Source organism: Marmota marmota, unplaced genomic scaffold (assembly GCF_001458135.2).
Source record: "Marmota marmota marmota unplaced genomic scaffold, marMar, whole genome shotgun sequence".
Classification (NCBI taxonomy): Eukaryota; Metazoa; Chordata; class Mammalia; order Rodentia; family Sciuridae; genus Marmota; species Marmota marmota.
Genome location: NW_026000077.1, coordinates 3,472,299 through 3,495,788, shown reverse-complemented (window position 1 = coordinate 3,495,788; position 23,490 = coordinate 3,472,299). Strand labels below are relative to the sequence as shown.

Genomic DNA, 23,490 nt, shown 5'->3' with positions numbered 1-23,490 from the left:
TTTTTTCTGCCATTATTTCTCTGAAACAATTAAAACTGGTTAAATATTATTCCTATTGATCAATATTTAAGAAATCTTTCAATCTGCTCAGAAGTAGTCCTTTCAAACACCTGGAAGAATTTTACACTGAAACATAAATATTAATTAATGTCTTTGCTTATATAAAGCATCATATAGATGAGATGACATGTCTGTATAGGTGAGTGATCATTTTGGTCCCCAAGATAAATTTGTAATAGAAGGGTGAGCCTAGGATAAGTCCCAGATGGATGGGTCTTATCTATTAGAAGGCAATGCAGAGAACTTAGAAAAGAGCATTTTTGTCTATTCTACCCATAGTTACTCCTCCCGATGAGGTAAGGCCGACACTTAGTTTAATTCACTTCTGTGACCTGGTGGATTAGATTTTAGACTTGTGTATATTTGACCTTCACTTGATAAAACCATCTGCTCACCGGATCATTAGCTGGTAGTCTGTGACATTCATTTTTGCTGTCTAAAGAAAATTAAGCAGCCATCAACATCAACATTCTCATAATTCTTGCTGTTTCATCCTCTCCTACTCCTTTCCCCTGCATTTCTTTTAAGATAAAAGGTGTTGTGTATAACCACCACATAAACACATTTTCCACCATCCAGAAGTGAATTATCTGCTTTATGGTTCCCAGAAAACTTTTCACCCCGGGCTTATTTTGCTTCCCCGCAGCACTTTTAAACTGCTTCCTCGAAAAACAGTTGATCCAGGCAAGTTAACTTTATAAAAACCTCAACAAATGGAAGAACATGTGTTTGGCACCAGTAGATAGCCCAGAGGTGAATAGAACACTCCTGATTCTATGGGGCTTCTACCAGCCCAGAGAACGAATTAAGCATTGATTGATCATGAAATGTACTCTTACCTGAAAGAAGTCTTTCTTGGCATGAGCCTGTTCTTACCGAAATTCTATGAAGAAAATAGTAGGGGAAATCTGGCACGCAGATACCTTAAGGAGCTGCTGTGTATTTCCAGACAATCAGAGGCTTCTCACCATCACCTGCCGTCCTGGTCCTGCCTCCAGTTCCCCCTCACCTGGTCCTGATGTTGAGGTCAGGGCAGCAAGTTCCCTCAGGGGCATTTGGTGTAAATGTCATATGACATTCAGCTCTTGAATTTTTTTTCTGATAAAATCCTTGATTTTGAGAAAGTGCCATCTTAATCCTGGTCCTGCTTTCAGGGCATAATAGGATGAAAGTCTTGGGAGCCAGTTTTCCACTTTGAGAAAATTAGTATCATCTTCTAAAGCAAATGTGCTTCTGACATCTGCCTGCTAAAAGGCGGAGGCTGCATTACCCTCATGGCATCATAATGGGGTTTCAATCAGATCAAATATCGTGAGTGAGTGCTCATTATAGTTCCATCTAGGATGATAATTGCCACCGAGAGCAAGTATTAGCTTGAAAGCATTTAATGAAAACCCTAGGATGAAAGTGTCATTTCCAACTTTGTGTGACTTCAGCCCAAAGAAGAGAGTAACAAACAAACTGGGTTGCATGTGGCCATGGCTTCATCCTGGAGAAGCAAGAGTATAGGATTGGTTTTGTTTATTCTTTCATTCTCATGCAGCGTGTGGTGTGAGTATTGCTATAATCGTATGCAGTGTTCATATGCCCCTCTTCTTGCCACCAACAGAGATGCATAGATCTACTCTAACATGTCACTGAGGCTCAGGGAAACAGAAGTGAGGCTACATACTCTAATTTGGTTTTCTTTGTCCATGGGCGACTGTTTTGCTGTGTATATTCAACCTTGTGTTCACTCAGTGCCTTCCAAGGTATCTGCAGTGTTTCCCCGGTGCAGATAAATTTGAAAAGAGGCCTTTGTGAAGTCTTCCCTTGGAGAGCTGTGAGGGAGGTTGTTCACAATTCCTCCTGTCAGCCCGTCTTAGTCAACTTGGGATGACATTAAAAAAAAAAAAAAAAAAGAAAGAAAGAAATACCTGGCCCTGTGTTCAATCGATAGCACCAAACAGAGGGAAGGGTGGGGGGGGAAGACTTGGTGGCTTAAATAACAGAAACGTATGCCTTACAGCTCTGGAGGTTGAAGTCTGAGGGCAGGGTGGCAGCATGGTCGGGTCTCATGAGGACCCTCTCCTGGTGAGCTGGTGGTGCCTTGTCACTGCATCTTCGATGACAGAGGGAAAGAAAGCAGCCTCTCTGGTGTCTCTTCTCATAAAGACACTAGTCCCACCCTCATGACCTCATCTGATTCTCTCCCAAAGGCCTCATCTCCAAATATCACCGCACTGGGAGGTAGGGCTGCAGTGTGTGAATCGTGGGGTGAGGGGTCGCAGTTCCATCCACAGCATAGCCTAAGTGGTATCTTTTGTAGGTCTTCTGCTCCTTCAGTGACATATGTCATATGTCAGTTGACAGAATGGGAGCCCATTCTGCAAGACAAGAGGAAGGGGTTTGTACTACAGCAACACAGCTCCCATCCCTGCCCTCACAGAAATCAGGGCTTTTTGAAAAAAATTACTGAAATGTTTAAATAGAAATGGTTGCATGTGCTATGAAAAAAGACAAATAACTAGGCTAGGGTAGTCTTCCCCAAGTGACAGAAAAGCTGAGCACTGAGTGGGTGTCAGTCTGGTAGGGGAGGGAGGAGAGCATTCTGTCTCGGGAAACGGCAAGAGCAGTGGCCTCCAGTGGAAGAAGGAACTGAGACTGTGGCTTAGGACCTCTGAGGATCATTCTTTGGTCTGGTACCTAGATATAAGCATATGTACTATCTAGAACTGTCTCTGGGGGTGCTTTTGACCCAGAAAGGAGGTTTACTGCTCACCAGCAGTACCAAGCGTTTGCTGTTTGTGATCCACGTTGGCCTGTGTCCAGGAGGGGAAGGCTGGGCAGACAGGAGGAGCCAGGTCCAGGGAGTGGTCTCTGCGTTTTTGCATCCCAGCACTACCCGTCTCCAGCTGGACTACCACAGGGGACCATGTTTGTGATTCATAAAATCTTTCTTGTTTTTAAGTGATAAAAACTATGTCCTCACGATAGGCCCTTTTATCAGCAGGCCCAGGAAAGTGAAAATAAATGCAGTTAAAATCAAGGTGAAATCCATAAACAAGTTTTGCTTTATGCTAAATGGCTTAGTTTTTTCAGATAGCCATGACTTACAGGAAACTCTGCCCATCCACTTTGCTTTAAAAATTCTTTAAATCCGTCTTCAGTCCTCTCTTCTGCTTCTTTAGTTTTAGAATACAAACATGTCTTCTCTAAAGACATGTGCTTACAATTTGCAATTTTGTGTCCCGCAAACACTCTGGAATATGGTTAGCTACTGGAATAACTTACCCAGGAAAATCTGGCGAGCCCCTCTTTAATGGCTTAGGTTTGTACACCACTGTTCCTTTCACTGCATTCTTCTCGCCTTTTTTGGTTTTTGTTTTTTCTATTTTATGTTTTTAAGTAGTGGGCACACTTTTGCCCTCAGACCTCATTTCAACACATTTTTTAGTGCCTTGTGCACAACTGGTCCTCAGAAAAGGGGAGATGACTGAAGAGGTGATGTTATCTGGCGTCTTCTTGTGTGCATTCTAGTAGGCTGGGCCTGTGATTGGATCCTCACCTGCAGGACTAGGTTTTGCTTTCCATGAGTCCCTGAGAACCCCAGGAGAAAGACTGGTTCTTTGTCAACTCTGAGTCCTAGGCTCCTGGCTCACAGTCATGCTCAATAAGTGATTTTTTTTAAATGATTAACATGAAGGTCCAACCCATTCCGCTGTATGAAAAAGCCCGTTCCTACAAAACAATATTTCTGGTTGTCATTCTCTCAAAGGCCCTAGGCATGGTACTGGCCCTAGAAGGACCCCTCAACAAAGTTCTTCAAATGGTGTGGTGAACTCTTTCTGGTCCTCTCAGCTGTTAGCTTCACTCCCTAGTGTTCTCTCTCTCTGGTCCACAGTCACTCAGGCCTTTATCTTTGGCTCCCTGCTGTATCAGGCACCCAAGCAAGATTCATGCTCCTGACTGTTCCCATCAAAAGAAGGGTCTCCATCCTTTCTTCACTCAAGGCTCTGGGGCTTCCCAAGATGATGCAAAGGTAGGCAGAAGCCCTGCATCCCAGCTTCCTGCTAAAGCCCAGACTCTGGCCTCCCCCAGACTCGTCTCTTTCCCCAGCCCAGCATCAGGGTAAGGAAATGAAGCCCTTCCCTGTGCTCCTCGGCTGGGAGCTCTCACCTCCCTCCAGTTCTCTGCTCTTCTGGGTATACATCAAAAGTGAACAACTGCTGCACACTGGTGGTTGTGCTTTGCACCATCCCTTGGCCGTGTGCACGCTCTCCCTCTTCAGCTCGTTCCCTGCCTCATATTGCATTTATGACTTCATGTTGATTATCTTCCATGTTGGATTGTGATCCCCACCTTTTTCGTTGTTTCCCTGATGCCAAGCACAATAGCTAGCCTAGATCAGAGTTGATTCCCGCTGAATAAACACTCAAGGAAGAAAGAGAGGAAGTGAAGGCAGACGAGGGTAGGGGCAAGAGAAGAAAAGAAGAAAGCCCCACTCAGAGCCATGGATGTCCTCTCGTTCCTTAGTTGTTTTTAACCTTGACAGAGGTGCGGATATGTCTGAATGCAAAAAAAAAAAAAAAAAAAAAATGGACTGGGATTAAAAGAAGAGAGAATTAGGGCAAAAGGGAGTGTTGGCCTGGTCGTTTAGGATTACAGGGGCTTGCAGGCTTCCCTCAGGGGAGCCGATCTCTTCTGGCTGTATGGAACAGAGAGTAAAGAGAACTTAGGGACACCAGATTCACTTACCTCCATGCTGACTGAATGGCAATTGGTGTGAACTTTTGGGGGGCAATTTCTGGTGTGTGGTAGACCAGGCTAATAAGTCCAGTGAACACAGAGCATTGCATGAGCCTTACAGGATTGGTGAGTTCAAAAGGACCTGCTGTGCCTCTTCCCAAAGCAGTGCTCACTCTGTTTCTCATCGCAATATCAGCCCTGGCTAGCTCCCTGGCAGCACACTGGGAGGATTCCCCTCCACACAGTGATGACATTCAGCTAAGCCACAATTCCTTGAACCAGGAGGAAACCCGTGTGGTTTGGGGGTTGGGGCGGGGATGAGCAAGCGCAGATTTTTTCCCCTTTGCCCGATGGCTTTAAATTGCAACCTCTCTTTTAATTTTCCATTATGCATCAAACACATCCGTGCCACAACTGGACAAATGTATTCCGTCTGGAAGGATGATCCCAGACAGCTATAAATTAGAGTTTGTGTACAGAGATTCCAAAAATGTGGCCTCATGGTAGGGTGTCCCTGGGACCAGTCACCTCCTCCACAGTCTGCTTGGTGGCTTCTGGCTTTGGCCTGGCGCCTCTGTCAATAGATTTTTGCTTTGTATTTGGAAACTCTCTTTCCATGAGGCACTGCAGAGGGTGGTAAGGTTGCCCGTCAGGCTTTGCTGGACAACTTGTCCCCTGACGAGCAGGGACAGCAATTGACTGAGGGCAGCACCCTCTTTCCTGCACAGCAACAGTGAGGTCCCCAAACTGGTTTCCTTCTAAGTTAAAGCACAACAAAAGCATACTCTCCTCACTTTTTTTCTGATAGAAAAAAAAAAAAAAAACTACCACGTAACGCTGTTTTAAAACTACATTTTTAAGGTTAAAAGAAAGTCACCTGTAATCTCTCCCTTCGATGATAAATATTATGACTATTTTAACATTTTTAACATGACTTCTTTCCAGATTTTCAAGCCATGCTACTGATTTTTAAAATTCAGCAGTTTTTTCAAAAGCTGGTTGTGTCCAGTTCCTTTAGCTGCCCCTCACACTATTCAATTAGCGCTTTCCTCTGAGGCTGGAAACTGTTAGTTATTCCCCATGGGGAGAGTCCAGCTGGTAAAACTCTGCCCTCAGACTCCTCCTCACTGAAGTCCTGCAGCGTTTCTGAAGAAACCCGGGGAGGAGGGAATTGGCCCTGGGGGACAGAAGGTGAAGGGGGATAAAGTCCTGGTAGAAACCCAGCCAGACAGCACCAGGTCCTTTACAAGCTGCCCACAAGACAGAAGGAACCCGTATGCAAAAGTCTCTGGGCTAACCCTGACTTTGATTTTTCCTTGTTAAACCTCTGCCTCTGTGATTTTCATCCTGTCTTCATGTCATCAGCCCCCGGCGTGCTTTTCTCTGTTCCTGCAGGGGCAGGCTCTGAATTGCTTGTCTGGGGAAAGACTGGGGCAGCCCAACAGAGACTGGACAGGGTGGCAGCAGCAGGAGGCTATTTTTACATTTCTGCTTATTTTCCCATCATGCCTTGTGCCCAGAAGGTGCCCAGTAAATATGCGTTGATTGATTGATACAGTGAAATTTGAGAACACCACGGCAGGAGCCTGCTGGCCTGCAGCAGTGACGGTCCTGCAAAGGCAGAAAGGGCTTCTGGCTTTAATGCTGAGCCCCACGGCAACCTTCAGAGGGGAGGGAGGGAGCCCGGGTGATGACTCTACCAGCTGCCAGCCTGCCCAGCCACTGCCCGTGCCAACCGCCCAGCCTCTCCCCCAGCCGCACAGCGCAGACCACACTGTTTCAGAAAATTATTTTTTCTTCTCTCACTTTCCATGGAAACTCAAAATAGTAACCAAAAAAAAAAAAAAAAAGCCAGGTTCCCTACTTCATCCCCAGGAAGGGGCAGGACAGTGACCACCACACAGGACTGGGGGCGAGAGGGTTACAGAAACCTCTGGAATTACATTCTAATTGGAGAGTGTGCATCATGAGGTGTGGGTGGTGCATTTTGAAGGTTGGTGCATTTTCCTCTAACTGAGAAAGACAAGTTCCCCCAGGTCTTGGAGTTCATCTTGCTCTTGGTGACCTGGCACCTGAGACCCAGTCACCTCTCACTGTGATATTGGTGACGAGTTTCAATGAACCAGCAAAGGACAATAAGGCAAGGAGAAGATGCTGCCAGGGGGATGTTGTTAGGATAGTGTTTCTGAGATGCCCTCAGCATGGCACGTGTGCCACATAACCACCAGACAGCTAGCTGGTAGTGTGGGCCTAGTGCCATCATCACACCAGGCCGAGGGGCTTGAACACATGCTTCCACCTCTGTGAACCTCCCTTTCCTCCCCCATAAGAGCTGAAGGGTGGACTAGGTAATGTCCAAGGGTGAGCCCTTGTCTGTGCCTGCACCTGCTAGTGGGTCTGCACACCCCCTCTTCACTTCCATTGTAAATACGGTGTTGTTTGCCCCGCAGCTGGCCGGGTCAGCCGTCATTGCTTTTGGACTATGGTTTCGATTTGGAGGCACCATAAAGGATTTGTCGTCGGAGGACAAGTCCCCAGAGTATTTCTACATGGGTGAGTGACTTGAGCTTCCCTAAGCTTTAGCTCAGGTAGGACAGCTGGGAGACATGGAGCAGAAGCTGCACTTGAGCTTTGGTGGGAGGGGGAGGCGTGGAGGGACAGGGAAGAGGCAGAAGGAGCCAACACTGGAGCCCTGTGCTCCACCTGGCCCTCAGTGCTGCGCTTAGGGAGGCAGGTGGACAGGACCTTGCTTCTCCTGCTCCCTCACATGACCCATTCCTCCGCTCTCCAAAGTATAGGAAGGCCGGCGCAGCCAGAAAAGAAGTCTCAAGGAAATGTAATGAAAATTCATTTCAAAGAATTAGAAAACCTCCTCTGTCCCTGGAGGAAAATGGGTGTACCACAAGTCTGTTATTCACTAGTCCATCCAGGGAGACAGGGTGCCCCTACAGAGTCAGGATTTGATTTTGTGATTTTGTATTTCCACTTGCACCGGAGGAGAAGGTAACTCAAAATGAAGAGAGATATTCAAGGTTGGGAGGTGCTGATCCCAGTCCTTCCATGACTAGGGACTGCAGAGAGGAGGGGGGGGGGGACAAGAAGGCTAGCCCTGGAGAAGAGGCATCAGCTCTGCCTCCTGCCAGGAGTAGGAAAGGGGTGAGGAGCATGGGATGGGGTGCAGCCTCCCACCCAGAGTGAGATGAGCAGGGGTACAAATGGTCACCGTGCATTTAGCTCCCTCTGTTTCCAGCCCTCTGCTGGAGCCTTATCTCATTCTCCAGCTAAGTGGACATGCACTCCAGATTTCAAAAATTCCAAGCCCATTGTCAATGCAAGCGACCCCCATAACTGACTGGCTGTTTTAAGAACCCCACCAGCCATAGGGTAAACTTGGATTGCTTGTTGTGACATCTATGCCTGGGGAGAGGCAGGGACCCATACAGGTCATTGGCTCCAGAGTCTAATAAGAGCAGAATCTCTTTCTGAAAAGAAAGAGTCCAGGCCCCACTCAGAGCCATGGATGTCCTCATGAAGGACCAAATCACGGCGGCTGGGCCACCTCCTCCACCAAACACCTTCCACGCCCAGAATCATCCTGTGAGGAAAATCGCCATACTGATTACAATACTTACAAAGGAAAGTAGCAGAAAATCTACTAAAGGAATATTACTCAGCAATAAAAGAGAATAAAGTCATGGCATTTGCAGGTAAATGGTTGGAGCTGGAGAAGAGAATGCTAAGTGAAGTTAGCCAATTCCAAGAAAACAAATGCCAAATGTTTTCTCTCATATAAGGAGGCTGATTCATAGTGAGGTAGGGAGGGGGAGATTGGGAGGAATAGACGAACTCTAGATAGGACAGAGGGGTTGGAGGGAAAGGGAGGGGGCAGGGGGTTAGAAATGATGGTGGAATTTGATGGACATTATTATCCAAAGTACATGTATGAAGACACGAATGGTGTAAATATACTTTCTATACAACCAGAGATATGAAAAATTGTGCTCTATATGGGTAATAAGAATTGTAATGCATTCTGGTGTCATATATAAATTTTAAAAATTGATTTAAAAAAGATGAATATAATAAGAACATTTATGTTTTATGAAATCTTACATATAGATTTTTTTTAAAAAAACAACACCCAATTATTTTAGGTTACATTAAGAAAAAAAATGCTGCCAATTTAATAATAACATACTATAAAAGATAAATTCTAATCTCAGAATTGTTAAAATGCTTTTTAAAAAAAAACTCAAAAATTGATGAAATGTGATTAAAGAAGTCTGGAGATGGGGAATTTCCAGAATTAGTTCAGGGCCCAACAAAGTCATCAAGGACCCCGGTTCTTCTCTCTACTCTGCCATCCTCTGCGTGTCCTAAGATGTCCCCTTATGATTCCAACATAGCTGCAGTGGCTCCAACATTGTGTCCTCAGACAACAACATCCCAACAAGAAAAAAGGAAGTTTCACTTCATATGGTCCTTTTGAGGGATAAATGAAATCTTTCTCAGGAGTCTCCTGAAAAGCACATTTCCCCTTGCAGCTTATTGGCCAGATTTGCATTATATCTAATCATGGCCAAGAAGAGAATAACTATGACTGGCTCTCTGATTAATTGATAATCATGCCTGGGTCTGGAGCAAGGCCCAAGTTCCCCAGAGGACTTATAACAGTTGGACAAGATTGGCATTTTGTGGCAAGGAAAAAACAGAGGAATCTGCTAAAGACTTAACCCTGAAATGCTCTTTTCTATCCACATGGCTCCTAGGTGGTACGCACACTTCCATCAAAGCTAGCAAACATACACTTCAAATATTCCTCCTTGAGAGACTCCTGGCTCTGAAAACTTCTCAAGAAGCATTTTTCTATTCCAGAGAAGCCTTCAAGTGTTCCAAGGACAAGCTTAACCCACCCTTGTTCTGTCACCTTCAACCCACACCAGGGACACCAGGATCAGGCAGAGGGAAGAGTGGAGAAGGAATGCCTCTTCCCTCGCTGTTTTAATCAGCTTTATGCCACTATGGCCAATATATCTGACAAGAACAACTTAGAGGAGGAAAAATTTATCTTGGCTCACAGTTTCCTAAATTCAGTTTATGGTCATCTGACTCTATGGCTAGAGGAAAGCAACTCAGGACATGACATCCAGGAAGCAGAGAGACCTCTGCTCACCAGGGACAAAATGTAAACCCCAAAGGCATACCCCCAAGTGATCCACACCCTACCTGCCTTCAGGTACCACACAGTTAATCCGTCCATGTGGATTAATCTACTGATTAGATTATGCCTCTCCTAATCTAATTTCACCTATGAACATTCTTACATTGTCTCACACATGAGATCTTGGGGGGACAACTCATATCTAAACCATAACACTCATGTTGCTGATATTCCAGAAGCTACCGATCACATAGCATTCCCCACAATTTTGAATTCAGTTTTAACAAGATCCCATTTAATCCCATGTTAAATAGGCTTCATGCCTCTCCAGACATATGGAGAAGGAACTCTTCAATAATCAAGAGCAGATAATAGTCACAAGCACATGGTAGGCACTACATGAATGGTACATAAATACTGAATTAGAGAGAGAGAGAGAGAGAGAGAGAGCAGGCTGCTCCCATAGAGCTTCGAAGGACAGGCAGTTTGGGATAGATTGAGTTAGGGAAAGCTTTATTCATGATTCTGAATTAGGATTGACAAATAAATATAGGGTAGGCAGCCGCCATTTTTACCTTACCTATGGGGACTGTGGCTAATTGTTCAGGGCAATGGAGAAAAGTTCACCCTTAGTTAGAAGGAAAATGCTTGGGAAGACACCAACCAGTTCAGTTCCATTCATAATCTCCTTCAAGTTGTTTGGCAATAATGAAATGCCTAAACTCAGCCACCTACACCCTCACTGCCAAGTTTGCAGGTGAAGGATTTCAAGCTCTAAATTGTACTTTGAGTTAGAACTAGACATTGTTTTTTTTTTTAGGAACAATAAAGAAAGTACTTTTTCTGAGATAGAGGTGGACATTTTTTAGCAGTAGTAAAGAAAACCCCTTTTCAAAGACCATGAAAAAAAAACATCTAGAGGAGCTGTATCCCTCTCAATGATATTAAATATCTACTTATTTTAAAGAGCTCTCCATGATCATTTTAATTTTTTGGATTTTGCTAAATATTTGCTAAAACATAGTTTTCAAGTAATTTCTCTTTCCATCTTTTTGTAGATTCCTTCATTTGAGGGAAAAAATATAACCTATCAATATCATTCTCCAGTCAACTTATAGGCCCAGGAACTGGGGGTCACACACAAAAAATATAATAATGCTGTAATTGCCTTCACATAACTTGCAGTATATTTGAAAAGACTCATAGTCTTAACGACTTAAATTTACAATAAAAGCTAGTGTGTAACTAGGTGCTGAGTGTATTTGCAGTGGGTGCATCAAAGGTCATTCTAAGGTAAGGCAGGAAAGATTTGGGTTATATTTTGAATACCAGACTGGAAAAGAAAAAGATGAGGATTGCAAAGACTGAGAGTCAAGAATGCACAAGGCGTGTGCACAGGCCAGCCATGAGCAAACCCAGATGGCACAGAGGTGCTTTCAGGGGTGAGGAGTGGGGCATGGTGGGAAGCTAAGATTACTTACTTATAAGAGAGGGAAGGACAACAGATATAAAGGGCCGGGCCTTGAATGTCATCATTAATTTGATAAGCAATAGATAATTTGGAGCTTGTGGCCCAGTGGGATCTGTCCTGCGTTCTAAAGAAATTATTCTGGCAACAGAGAATAAGAGGGCAGGCACAAGACTTAAAAAAAAAATAAAAAAGGTATAGATTATTGATATAGCCAGGTGTGAAGAAATAAGGGCATAACCCATAGTGGTTGCAATGAGAATTATAAAGAAAGAAAGGTAAGAAATATTGTTAACTCCAACTAAGCCTAACTAATCCGACTCAGGAACAGAAGGAATCAAAATGGCACAAGATACCAGTGAAGGAAAAGCCACGTCTGGCAGTAATAATTCATGATTTTCAGGTGAGTTACTGAAGGCAGTTACATGGATCTAGGGATGGAAGCCAGTCCCCAAGTGGCCTGTCTCTGTTGCTCCAGAAACAAAGTGCTAGAGCAATTTCACAGATACAGATTTGGATTCAATATAAGAAAATATTTTTAATGATTGGATAACTCAAAAAAAAGTTGAACAGACTCCCACAGAAGAAAATGAACTGTCCTTTTTGTTGGTATTTCACCACTACTGTGACAAAAAAAAAAAATCAGGATCAAGTGTTTTGTTAATTGAGGAGATTATTGTGTTGAGCAGAAGGGTGAACTAGCACTTCACGGACATTCCTGAGTCTGCTTTCTAACCTAGACAAGAGCAGTTTGCATACTGCCTGAGAAATGAGAGAGCTGTCCCATCATATCATATCTTCATGGACTTATCTGACTAGACTCTTCTATGTCAAGTCACAGAGACCTCCTCCAATTGACATGAGTAAAATAGAAATTTATTGACTCACATAACTGAAGAGTCCAGGATTAGTACTGGTCCCAGGGACTACTCAGATGATGTACAGAATCCAGCCTGTAGCCATCTGTTGGCTCTGTTTCCCTTTGTCAACCCTCTTAGGCAAGTTTCCTCTCCACGTGATAAAATGGCTGCCAGTGGCTCTAGGCTCCAACTCCAGAGAAACCCCAGTAAAAGAACACGCTTCTTTCATTCCAGCCAGATCCACCTGAAATCCCCAGCCTAACCTGCAGTGGCCATATTGGGTATAGTGCCCATCCCCAAACCAGTCCTTATGGCCAGCTGTTGGTTGGTGTAAGCCTGGGCTTCATGCCCACCTTGGAGCTTGAGGTAAGTTGGCACTCTCAAGCCTCATGGATTGAGAATCAAGGAGATTCATTTATCTAAGTAGAGAAAAGGAGCTGGATTCTTGGCAAGGAAAACAGTACAAAAGCAGAGTCTGAATCCTTCTTGCTTGCCCTTGGCAGTACAGGCCATGGGTGTGGGTTTACCCACCCTGAGTTCTCCTCTAGGTCATCCTGGAGCAGATGGTGTTGAGGATGATCACGGTCAGTGCTCAGAGGTTAGGGAAGTAGGTCATCATAGAAACTCAGCACTAGGTGGAATAAGGAAAGTAGGGACCAGAGGGCTAAGCAGCAGGGGCCGGCAGTCAGTCATGGTTTCCTAGCTCTTCCTGCAGAGCTCAGCAAAAACCCAGGTCTGCGAACACCCAGTCCTGTGCTTGCTCATTTTCTGCCTCCCTGGATAATGTCAACAAAAAACACTTGTGAAGTTGGGACCTTTTCTCTACACCAGATATTTCTTATAAGAAGAGCAATGTACATGTTTGTAGAAATTGATATTTTCTCTCAATAGTTAACTTTCCAAATAAGAAAGATACCTTCTCTCTAGCAACAAAACACGAAGAAAAATAAACCAGGGTACCATTTATGCTACATCATAGTATACAGTATGAGGTAACAAGAGTTTAAAAAAGAAACCAGGCCCAGTTTGGGGGTTCTGTCTACTGTTCTCACACTCCTTTTTTTGCAAGAATAAATTCCAAAGCAATCATTAAATTCTTGTGACCCCTTTGCTAAAGAGTGTTCTAAACAAACATGGCACATTCAAGTGGTTCTTCAAGAAAAAAAGGCTTTAGCTGGGCTCAGTGGCACACTCCTATAGCCCCAGCTACTTGTGAGGCTGAGGCAGGAGGATTGCAAGTTCAAGGCCAGCCTCAGCAATCTTATAAGACCTCATCTCAAGAAAAGGAAAAGATAACTGCACTCCCAGCCTCAAGTCCCACTCTGAAAGAGACCCCAGGAAAGGTATGTTGTTTAGCTCCCTGCTTCTGGGCAGACGACTGTTAAGCATTGTTGGAGGAACTCCCCATCTTTGGGAGATTCTTTTCTTTCTGGCATCCTCGGTTCTCGCTCCTGGGTAATGGAGTTTCCCTTCCTGGGGTAAAGATCCAGATGCCACTGCCAAGCCTGGGAGAGTGACAGATCCTAGGCCAAGACAAGAGGACCCAGCTGTGGAAATGAGGACAGCAGGAGAGGGTAGTCAGACTGATTGCCGCCTGCCGCAATCTCTCGAGGCCCTTTGGGGCCAGGCTGAGGCCTGGAGTCTGATCCGTGGTGTCCCTGGGTTGCTGAGGTGGGGGAGGGAGATCCTGGCAGTAAGAGGACTTGGGTTACTGGGGCTTCCAAGACCTTCTCCCTTCTAGCCTCTTTCAATGAACTCTTAGGAGAAGTCCCGCATCTTCCAAATTCCAGCAACCTGCCCATGCTATGTCCTGTTGCGGTCCCTCTCTGGCCTGCCTTTTGGATGGGCAGACACCCCAGGGTCTTCTTTCTAGGAGCTCAGAGTGGGGAGTGATCCCCTCAGCCCTCGGGCGGCCGGAGGGCCCATGTTCTGGAACACATGAGGTCATGTCTGCAAGCAGAGGATGTGAGCAGCTTTCTCCATGGAAGGGTTGCCCACACAAACAGGAGCCACTTGGCTCTCCAGGGTCACAGCCTGGCTGCAGCTGTCTCTCCCTGGATTCAGAGTCCTGGAGCCTGGCTTAGATTGTGGCTGGAGGTTATGTGTAAGGAAAGTGTTCCTGTGCTGAACATTAAGGGGCTGGCTTGCCTTTTTAAAAACTCTGACTCATTCCGGGAATATTTTTTAACTTCTTGGTCTTCAGTTGTACCTGACAGTCTTGCTAGCTGGATAACAGAACGGTGCTGTAGTTTATAGCATTGAGATCATTTCTCCAAAGTACTTTTACAACGAGCTGATAATCATTCTCATATTAAAGATAACAAAACCAAAGAATAAGAGGACCTACTTACAGGCAAGGTGGGCAGGCCTAGATTTTGGGGTGCCAGGCCTGTTCTTTCAGAGGAAAATCCAGGAATCATCATTTCTAGACACCTCAAGTACTTTTCTCAAGAAAATGCTCCTTCCATTTTTAAATGAGCAGATTTCTAGCTAAGAGAGTCACTGTTCTTCTGAGTTCCTATTGAGTGTGTGGCCTGGCGGTTAAGGGTTTGTACTTTGGCTCAATTCCACCTTAACCCCTCACTAGCTACGCAATCTTAGGAAAAGTACTTAATTCTCTGTGTCTCAGATTCCTCATCTGTGAAATCTGAACATGGTTAAGTGCCATACCTGTTTCCGAGTGAGCCCTCGGTACATCTTACCTATTGGTATTACTTGTCAAGAGGGCATGCTGAGGAAGGGTTTGTCTGCAATGCACAATGACACAAGAGAATAGGAAGAAGAGATAAAGGAGAGACTAGTTTATAAGACTGAACTGCGCAGCCAGCAGTTTCTTGAGATAATGTCTGTTAGGTGCACAGTACAGATGCCACTCGGAGCAGGCTGGCCACCAGGACATGGTGCTTACTACCAATAGTGATGAGTGACTGCATGACTGAGACATGTTAAGCACTGAGAATAAGACTCAGTAACTGATAGCTTTTGGTGTTATTCAGAGAGCACCAAGTCCTCCCTTTCCCCTAGATATTTATTTAAAACCAGCCTTCCAAAGCCGTGGGTTCTACAGATTCAACCAACTACGGATCAAAAAGACTCTGAAAAAAAGCTTGTTTATACTGAATATGTAGATAATTTTCTCTTCATTATTCCCTAAACAATACAGTATAACAACTATTTATATAGCTTTTATGCTGTATCAGATACTATAAGTAATCTAGAGATAATTTAAAGTATATGGGAGGGTGTGTTTAGGTTATATGCAACTATTACACCATTTTACATAAGAGACTTGAGCACCCACTGACTTTGTATCCAAGGAGGTCCTGGAACCAATCCCCCAGGGATACTGAGGGACAAGTGGAATTATATGCATTCAGGAAAAGCTGAGAAGGAGAGTTTTTATGCAGAAGCATAAAAAACATTATTTTTAGATGAAAAATGGTCATTTACAAGTTATATGAAACTGTCTACTGCTAAAAGCCAATGTTTATGACCACACCAATATCCAGTCCCTACAAAGGGGGAGCCATTTTACAATGAATTTATGCCAACAGGCCTTAAAAAGCCATCCCCTTTGTGTGTTAACTGAAATGATGCTATTTGCTTTAAAAGACGTATCCAAAATCTGAGAGAGAAGCAGGAATTGTCGGGAAGTAAGATGTTCAGAAAAAGCTCTTGTTGGTAGCATGTCACTAGAGATCACTGGCATTGTAACACCCAGCTATTAAAGATAAAAATGAAATTTCAAAGTGTTTTCTCTCTTTAAATCAAGAGAAGCAGGGCTTGGAAAGCATGAGGGATTTGGGAAATAGGTCATGCATCTATCACACGTGCCGTGGGAAGAAGAGGGCTCTGTAGAAACCATCTTGGAATTAAAATGTGCTGCGAATTAATTTATTCATCCAGCAGCTATTTTTTTTTTAAGGAGGAGCATATAAAGGATAAGGTATCCTTGGAAGTCATAGGTGGTTTTATGTTGTGCAGAATATTACAACCAGATTTGGGACAGGGTTCAGGAGGCCCAAGGAATTTTGCCACAGGCTGGGGCTATGGCTCAGCCATAGAGTGCTCGCCTAGCACACATGGGGCCCTGGGTTCCAGGCTCAGCACCACATAAAAATAAAATGAATGGAATAAAGGTATTGTGTCCAACTAAAAAAAAAAGAAATATATATATATATATATGAATTTTGCCACTTGCATAGTTTCTTTTGATTTCTCTCCAGCTCTATAAGCAGGGCTCACTGGGAATGGGGGAGTTGGGGAATCACAACAACACACTCCTACATGAGTGGAGACTGGCTGGAAAGAGGCCTCAGGACAGAGAGATGCTAGGGCAGTTACAGGTTGGTTTAGCCATGAGCTCTGGGATTCTCAGCTTTTTTTTTTGGTGGTGGGGGGGAATAGAGATTGAACCCAGGGGCACTTAACCACTGAGCCACATCCCAGCCCTTTTTATTTTTTTATTTTGAGGCAGGGTCTCGCCAAGTTGCTTAGGGCCTCATTTAGTTGTTGAGACTGGCCTCGAACCTATGATCCTCCTGCCTCAACCTGCAGGAATGACGGGTACGCACCACCACACTTGGCCAACATATGCTCTTGAAGAGCTCATTGTTTCAGAAACATAAGGATCTCTGCCAGAGAGATCAAGCCGTGCACAGTGCAGATCAACTCTGTCCTCCCCAGACCCTGGGCCTCTGCCCACTGAGTTCGAGCCTCTGCAGGAGCACCATTTTTTCCCCTATATTCCAGACTTTCTCACAGTGTCTTGGGACTCCATTCTCATTTGCCTGACCTTGGACAGTCCAACCCTCTGATGGCTTCATGGATGTTTGCTGAGATGGGTTCCCAGCATGTATCTCTAAGCAAAGATGGGTGATGAGGTATCTCAGTCCAGCACTTCCAAACTGATTTACTCTTGATCCACTTGAAATATCCAGCATATTCTCTCTAGATAGAATGAGTAAGGTTTGTGGGTTTAAAAATCTACAGAGGGATAAATATGGGAATCTGCAAAGGCACAAATCAGCAAAGATCAAGGCATGGTCAGACCACAGTGATCTCCAGATGGCCGGAGTGAAGGATAGGTGAGGGTTTAGGGTGTGCTGGTCCTCAGGCTGTGACTCCACACAGATGATCATGTTGCAGTTGTAGCAGTAACAATGGGGAGGCCATGAACAACTTAAGCAGGAAATCAACAGAGTAAGATGGGCCACCTGTTGAGAAGGAGTTGAATATGGTGTCCCTCCTGCTGCCCTTCATTCAGCCTGTTTGGGTGAGAAGACCCTGGTGGGAAGTCAGGGGTGCAGGCCCACAGCATTTTGCCTTGCTGATCCCCATTTGTAAAACAAACGCGTGTCTTACCTAACCAGGTTGTTTTGAGGAAGTAATGAGACGTTGGAAGTGAAATCGCTTTGAAAAATGAAAACATTATTAAAAACGATAAGGTTTTTCGTCAGTGCCGCCAACAATATTATTGTTTTTAATATGCGATTATTTCTCTAGTTACCACATTCATTCCCCACTGAATTAGCCTTTAGAGAAAATGGAACAGGAGGAAGTGGCAGAGCTGGAACAACAGGAAGCTTGAACCTCCCTCAGGACTGCAGAGTAGCCAACCCAGAGAAGCACCCTGAGTGAGGCCGGGCAATGCAGGAAACCAAGCAGCGTGGCTTTCGGCTCCATCTGAGTCTGTGAACAGACAGGCCTGCCCACAAACCACTTTCAGCAACCCAGTGGAGCCCCAGGAAGCGCCTGAATGGCAGGCTCAGGGGTTCCCCAAAGAGGCCTGACACCAGCCCCCACCTCCGGCAAATAGGAGTGGTTTCCAGGTGACTCATCTGAGTAAAATGCAGAAAAGAAAATAGAGGCTATGAGAGTTATTGCAAGTAAGCCAAGTACCAGGTCTCATTGTGTTCCCCCTTATCTCGGGATCAGAGAAGGAAACCAGGGAAGGCTTGGCTGAAGTTCTCTCAGAGCCCGAGCATGTCTGCCCTTTTCTTTCCCTGTGGGAACAACAGTTCTTGAGTTTGATTTAGGTAGGAAGTAAAAGTCACCACCCAAACTAAAGTTGCTGCTGTTGCAGGATGGCGTTCTGCCAAGGAGCTGGCTTTTAGGGCCTGCACTGCTCATCAAGCAGCTCTGTGAGTTTGGGCAAAGGGCTTACTCTTTGGAGGCCCAGTTCCTCTGACGAAAGAATGGAGGTAATAAGAGTGCCTACCTCACAGGCCTGTCCTGAATTAAATTGTACATTAAAAAATCAACACGAGGTGTTCAGATCAGTACCAGAAAAAATGAGCCCCTCATAGGTGTAGCTGATATTGTATTAAGAATATTAATATGACCTTATCTCTCGCCCCTCTTAATTATTAATATCAGCCTCTTTTGCCTAGGGTCTACGGTATTGCCCTCTAAAGGAGAAAAATCATGCAAAACCCATATTTTATTGCTCTTTCCTCTGCTCCTGTCCTTAACCAAAAGCCCCCTCTGTGTCTGAGCAGCTCCCCTCAGTGCCTGGGCAGCTGTTGTTTTCCTCCCAAACACTGGGCCTCAGGCCTCTCAGGTAGAGACAGCCATTAAGTCCCTAGTGCAGAGGCTCAGGAGAAAGGCCTGGGTTTGTGTCCCAGCTCTCGCACCAGCTCCTGACCACCCCTAAACTCAGTGTCATGAATCTCCTGTGGATCATAGAACTCTCCTTGTTGCCAAAATCTCCATCCTTGTCCCCGGTGCCAATCCAATAACAAGGACACGGTTTTGAGAGAAAGGAATTATTGCTTTGCTAGCAAGAGAGAAACACAGGAGACTGTGATTCTATCCATCAGCAGGAACAGAGCCTTTTAAAGAGGTGATTCAAAGGCTGCATTCCACGTGTTCTCTGTTGGAGTTGTAATTCACTTGTTAATTTGGGAGGTGGTCATTTCTGAGATCTTCTGGTGCCATCCCCAAAGTCTGGATTATTTCGTTCCTATGGTGGATATGTACTCAGGGACAGATATATATGCGTAGGTTGGGGAAGAAAGATAATCCTGTTTCCCCTGAGATTAAAGAGGGGAGAGATCAGGGAGGAACAGGGAGAGAGGAAAAGAAAGAAACATGTCCATTTTAAAAATAAGCTGCAGTGGCAGAGCAGCAAGGGTTATATGCAAAGCATAAAGGGGACACTGTTACATCCTGTGCAAAGGTATAGGAATCTGAGCTGCAGAGCCTGGCCTGAGGAGGCATGTTGTGGTCATCCAGGTGTGAGCTCTGGGAGGTGGGCAGCTCTGGCTTCCACCCCTTGCTGGCTGTGTGCTTCTTTTATCTCCTTAACTTGGCTTTCTTCTCTGAACTGGGGATTACAGTTGGAAAATGACAACCCCCGAGACAGGATGCCCTGGGAGGAGGAGAGGAAGAGGTGGGGAGGAAGAAGGCAAAACATTCATCCCTTCCTAGTGAATATGGGTCCTGAAGCAAGGAGGCAGATGCTCAGCGCTGGGCCCTGGACTTTCACCCTTTCCCTTTGCCCGTGAGTCCTGGAAGGAGAAAAGCAAATAGTGAAGCTCTGGGTAACAATGGGTCCCAGAGGAAGAAGAGAAGCAATGGACACAGACCTCTGAGCTTCCATCCCCTCCCAGTAACACTAAGTTTCAGACTTTTTACAACTTTTTTCCTGGCTGCCCAAACTGACACATTCTGCTTCAGTCCCCAGTGATTAAGCCACCCTCATTGTAAACTATAAAACACAGATCCCTTATGGAACCAGGGCCATTTTCCACCCGGAAAGTGAGCCCCTCCAATGCCCGACTGTGATCCCGAATAAAAGGCACTGCTGATCCGTGAAGCCTCTTCCATCCTGGTTATTTGTGCTTTCATCATGGTGCCGAAACTGTGTTGGTTATTTTTGCTTCCAATAGTAGCCCCTACCTCAGAGGATCACGGCACACTGCCAAGGCATACGGTGTGCCCAGGAAGCATTCAACAGGTGTTACTCATTACAGTATGGACAATCAAATGCTCCGGGTGCCTAGGATTTGGAGCCCAGTTTGTGGTGGTGAAGTCCTTCTGTTTGCTCTGGCCCTCAGGGTCTGGGGAGCCAGGCACTTCACTTAGCCTGACTCTGAATAGTCTCCCTTGACCTCTTTCCCACAGGGCTCTATGTGCTGGTTGGAGCTGGGGCCCTGATGATGGCCGTGGGGTTCTTTGGGTGCTGTGGAGCCATGCGGGAGTCACAGTGTGTGCTCGGATCAGTAAGTGGGGCATGGAGGGGTAGGGTCAGAGGCGCTGGTCTGAAGGAAGTCAGGATGCCTGGCCTGCAGCCCAGGGTCCCCCAGGACTCACTGAGCCCTTGACTCTCCCTTATCTTCCTAAGTCTGGGGTTTCTCTGTCTCTTGCATAAGAATAATATTATTTTTGTTCCTGCCTCATATGGAAAGTGTGAAAAAAATGAGGTCATTAGTGTAAAGATGTTTAGGAAGGAAAAGTGCCTGGTAATTGTAAGGGGCAATTATGATTATTTTTTTTTAAAAATAATATTTCACTGTGGATGAGGCAGCTAAAAGATTCCTATAAGCAAGGGAAGTGCTGTTATCTATAAGAAAAGCATTTCTGGTTAAGATCAATAACTTAACCAAACATCCCTCTAGTGGCTTATTTTAACCACCAGTCTCTGGTTAAAAAAAAAAAAAATCAGTTAACTGCTATAAAGCCAATGCCAATGTATAAGTGAAACAAGAAGAAAGAAGGGGCAGGGGGAGTTTTTATGTTTCTCCATTGGGAGTCTGAAGCATCACTTTTATTAGGCAGTCTCTCATTTTAGTCACTCATGGCAACCTTTGGATTTTTTAACTCTGCTGCTTCTGACCTCTTGCTATATAAAAATGCCTGACTTGTTTCCTCACCCACCCATTCTTTCTCTCTCTCCCCTGCTGTTGGGCATCTCTCTCTTGTTTATCAATGACAAATCAATGAACTTGGTTTGATCAAAGCAAACCCAAGACCTGAATGGAAATTTGTCCAAGAGGACACCCACTTCCCCACAATACACACCCCCTTAGAGAAGCCTTTCCATACTCTTCTCCAAGCCCAGGCCCCATGATACCTATCTCCTGACCCCGCTTGATATCTTGATAGAGTCTTTTTTGCTCTTCAAGTATTTATTGAGCACATAGGTGGCCAGGCACTGACCTGGGATGGTGGCATTTCTGTGTCACTCTATAAAATTCTCTTATTCAAATTTTAAATCCTTTATTCATTAGTATCTTCGTCTATCCAATGTGAAGTTCATGATCGAAGAGACATTGAGACCTTGTTCACTATAGTATACTAAGAACCAGGGACAGTAACTGGTGTAGAACAGATGCTCAATAAACAATTGCTGAATGAATGAATAGATGAATAAAAAAACAACGGTTGCATAAAGGAAACTAAAGGGGCAAATGCTTACTGCTGGATCAACTCAAACTAATAACCTTGCCTAATGCCTTTTCAATATAACTAAAGTCAAAGGGACTGAATACATTGAAAAGGTATTAAATTAATGAAATTAGTGTTTTCTCTCCTCTACAGTTTTTTACCTGCCTACTGGTGATATTCGCTGCTGAAGTAACCACTGGAGTATTTGCTTTTATAGGCAAGGGTGTAGTAAGTAAAAATTACTTTTTTATGGCAAAAGTTATGAGATACATAGAGTGTTATTTAAAAAACCAAATAGTGCCCAAAGTTATAGAATGAGCAGAACTTCTTAATCTAACAAAGTAGTGCATAGGACTGAGCGTGTGTATGTACTAGTATGCATATGTACACATCTATGTGTGTTTCTAGGGAGATTTTTGTTCATAGCATTTATTAAATTTATAATGTAGTGTATGGTTTTAGAAATAAGCTCACTAGTTTAAGATTATCCCTAGTTCACAATGAGGCAAAAGTGAAAAGGGGACTGAGAAGAACATGCATCCCTGGTTTATCCTTAAGATAAACAGAGTCTGTGACATCCTCAGAGACTAAAACTTGACCTATTGTGTGCTCCCAAAGTCAGTTTAGATTGCTGCCCAACTCCAGGTGTCCAGAACAGTATTAGGTGAACCCACAAGTGAAATAGGCTTTGGGAAAGATAAACACTTGGGGAGAGAGAGAGAGAGAGAGAGAGAGAGAGAGAGAGAGAGAGAGAGAAAGGGATGGAAGGGAAAAGAAAGAAGAATGGAAGAATGGCACTGTGTACTATATTTCAGATTAATTCATGTGCCGTCAATAATGTGTTAATGAACTTATTTTAGACCAAAAAATGACAAACCTATACAATAAGAAATGTCACCTCTTTTGGAATTTTTCCAAAGTAGCTGGTTATATTCATAGGTTACTTTAAACTCAGCTCCATACAGAAGTGAAACTATATCGTAGGACCTTTTGAGATTTCTGTGGATTAGGGGGTCACATGCATTTATATCAGAGAAGCATTCTCCAAACTTTATATGGTATTTGAATGCAAAAAGTCTTCTTTGGTGGTGAACATCTGTTAAACAATGCCATGAGAAGACTTCAGTCCTTTTAACCAGTGAGGTACCATGATTGCGTAGTTCCCAGCCCTGGTTGTGCATCAGAATCTCCTGGGTGGAGCCCAGGAAACTGGGTTCCCACTGATGCTGAAGCCCTATCAGGTTTTGGAAACCTCCACTCTAAGAAATCTTTCTGGTCTATGAAAACTCTTCTTGGGTTAGTCTGTCCTTTCATCCTCAAAAGCATCTTAGAAACTCTAGAATCAACTGGGGATGTGCTCAGCAGTAGTGCACTTGCCTAGCATGCACAAGGCCCTGGGTTTAATCCCGAGCATGACAAAAAGAAACTCTAGAATCTATTCTGTGTCATATATGCAGAATCATTTTAAATACATGGAAAGGCAGTGTTTTTAAGGGGTATAGAACAAGGGATTTTCTTTGATGAAAAGAGATTGTTTGAAACTTCCCACTCAGCATACCCTCAGTTTTCCTGGTATTTTTCAGGCTATACGACACGTACAGACAATGTACGAAGAGGCTTACAATGATTACCTTAAAGACAGGGGAAAGGGAAATGGGACTCTTGTTACCTTCCACTCAGCAGTAAGTAACTTGACTTGTTCCTTAACCTCATGTCTTCTAAAGATCATGTATGAACCAGGTTCTCTCCCCAGCACCTGGATTCAAAATAAAAATAAATTCAGTAAAGGCAAGCAGCAGCATCTTATTTTAGCCCTTGTGAGA

The 23,490-nt window shown here is 44.5% G+C and overlaps 1 protein-coding gene across 2 annotated transcripts in view; it reads left to right on the top strand.

Annotated features, from left to right (window-relative positions):
• Positions 1-3,616: 3,616 nt before the first annotated feature.
• Tspan2 (tetraspanin 2) overlaps positions 3,617-23,490 on the top strand; it is a 39,324-nt gene continuing 19,450 nt past the window's right edge. Inside the window, exons 1-5 of one of the 2 annotated variants that reach the window (XR_007351771.1) lie at positions 3,617-4,244; positions 7,239-7,341; positions 20,405-20,502; positions 21,821-21,895; positions 23,251-23,349. Coding sequence is in view for 1 of the 2 variants with exons in the window: in XM_015502151.2 (XP_015357637.2) it covers positions 4,179-4,244; positions 7,239-7,341; positions 20,405-20,502; positions 21,821-21,895; positions 23,251-23,349 (441 nt within the window). In the remaining variant the exon portion in view is untranslated. The remainder of the gene's footprint in view (positions 4,245-7,238; positions 7,342-20,404; positions 20,503-21,820; positions 21,896-23,250; positions 23,350-23,490) is intronic. The other variant, XM_015502151.2, reaches the window with a different exon arrangement.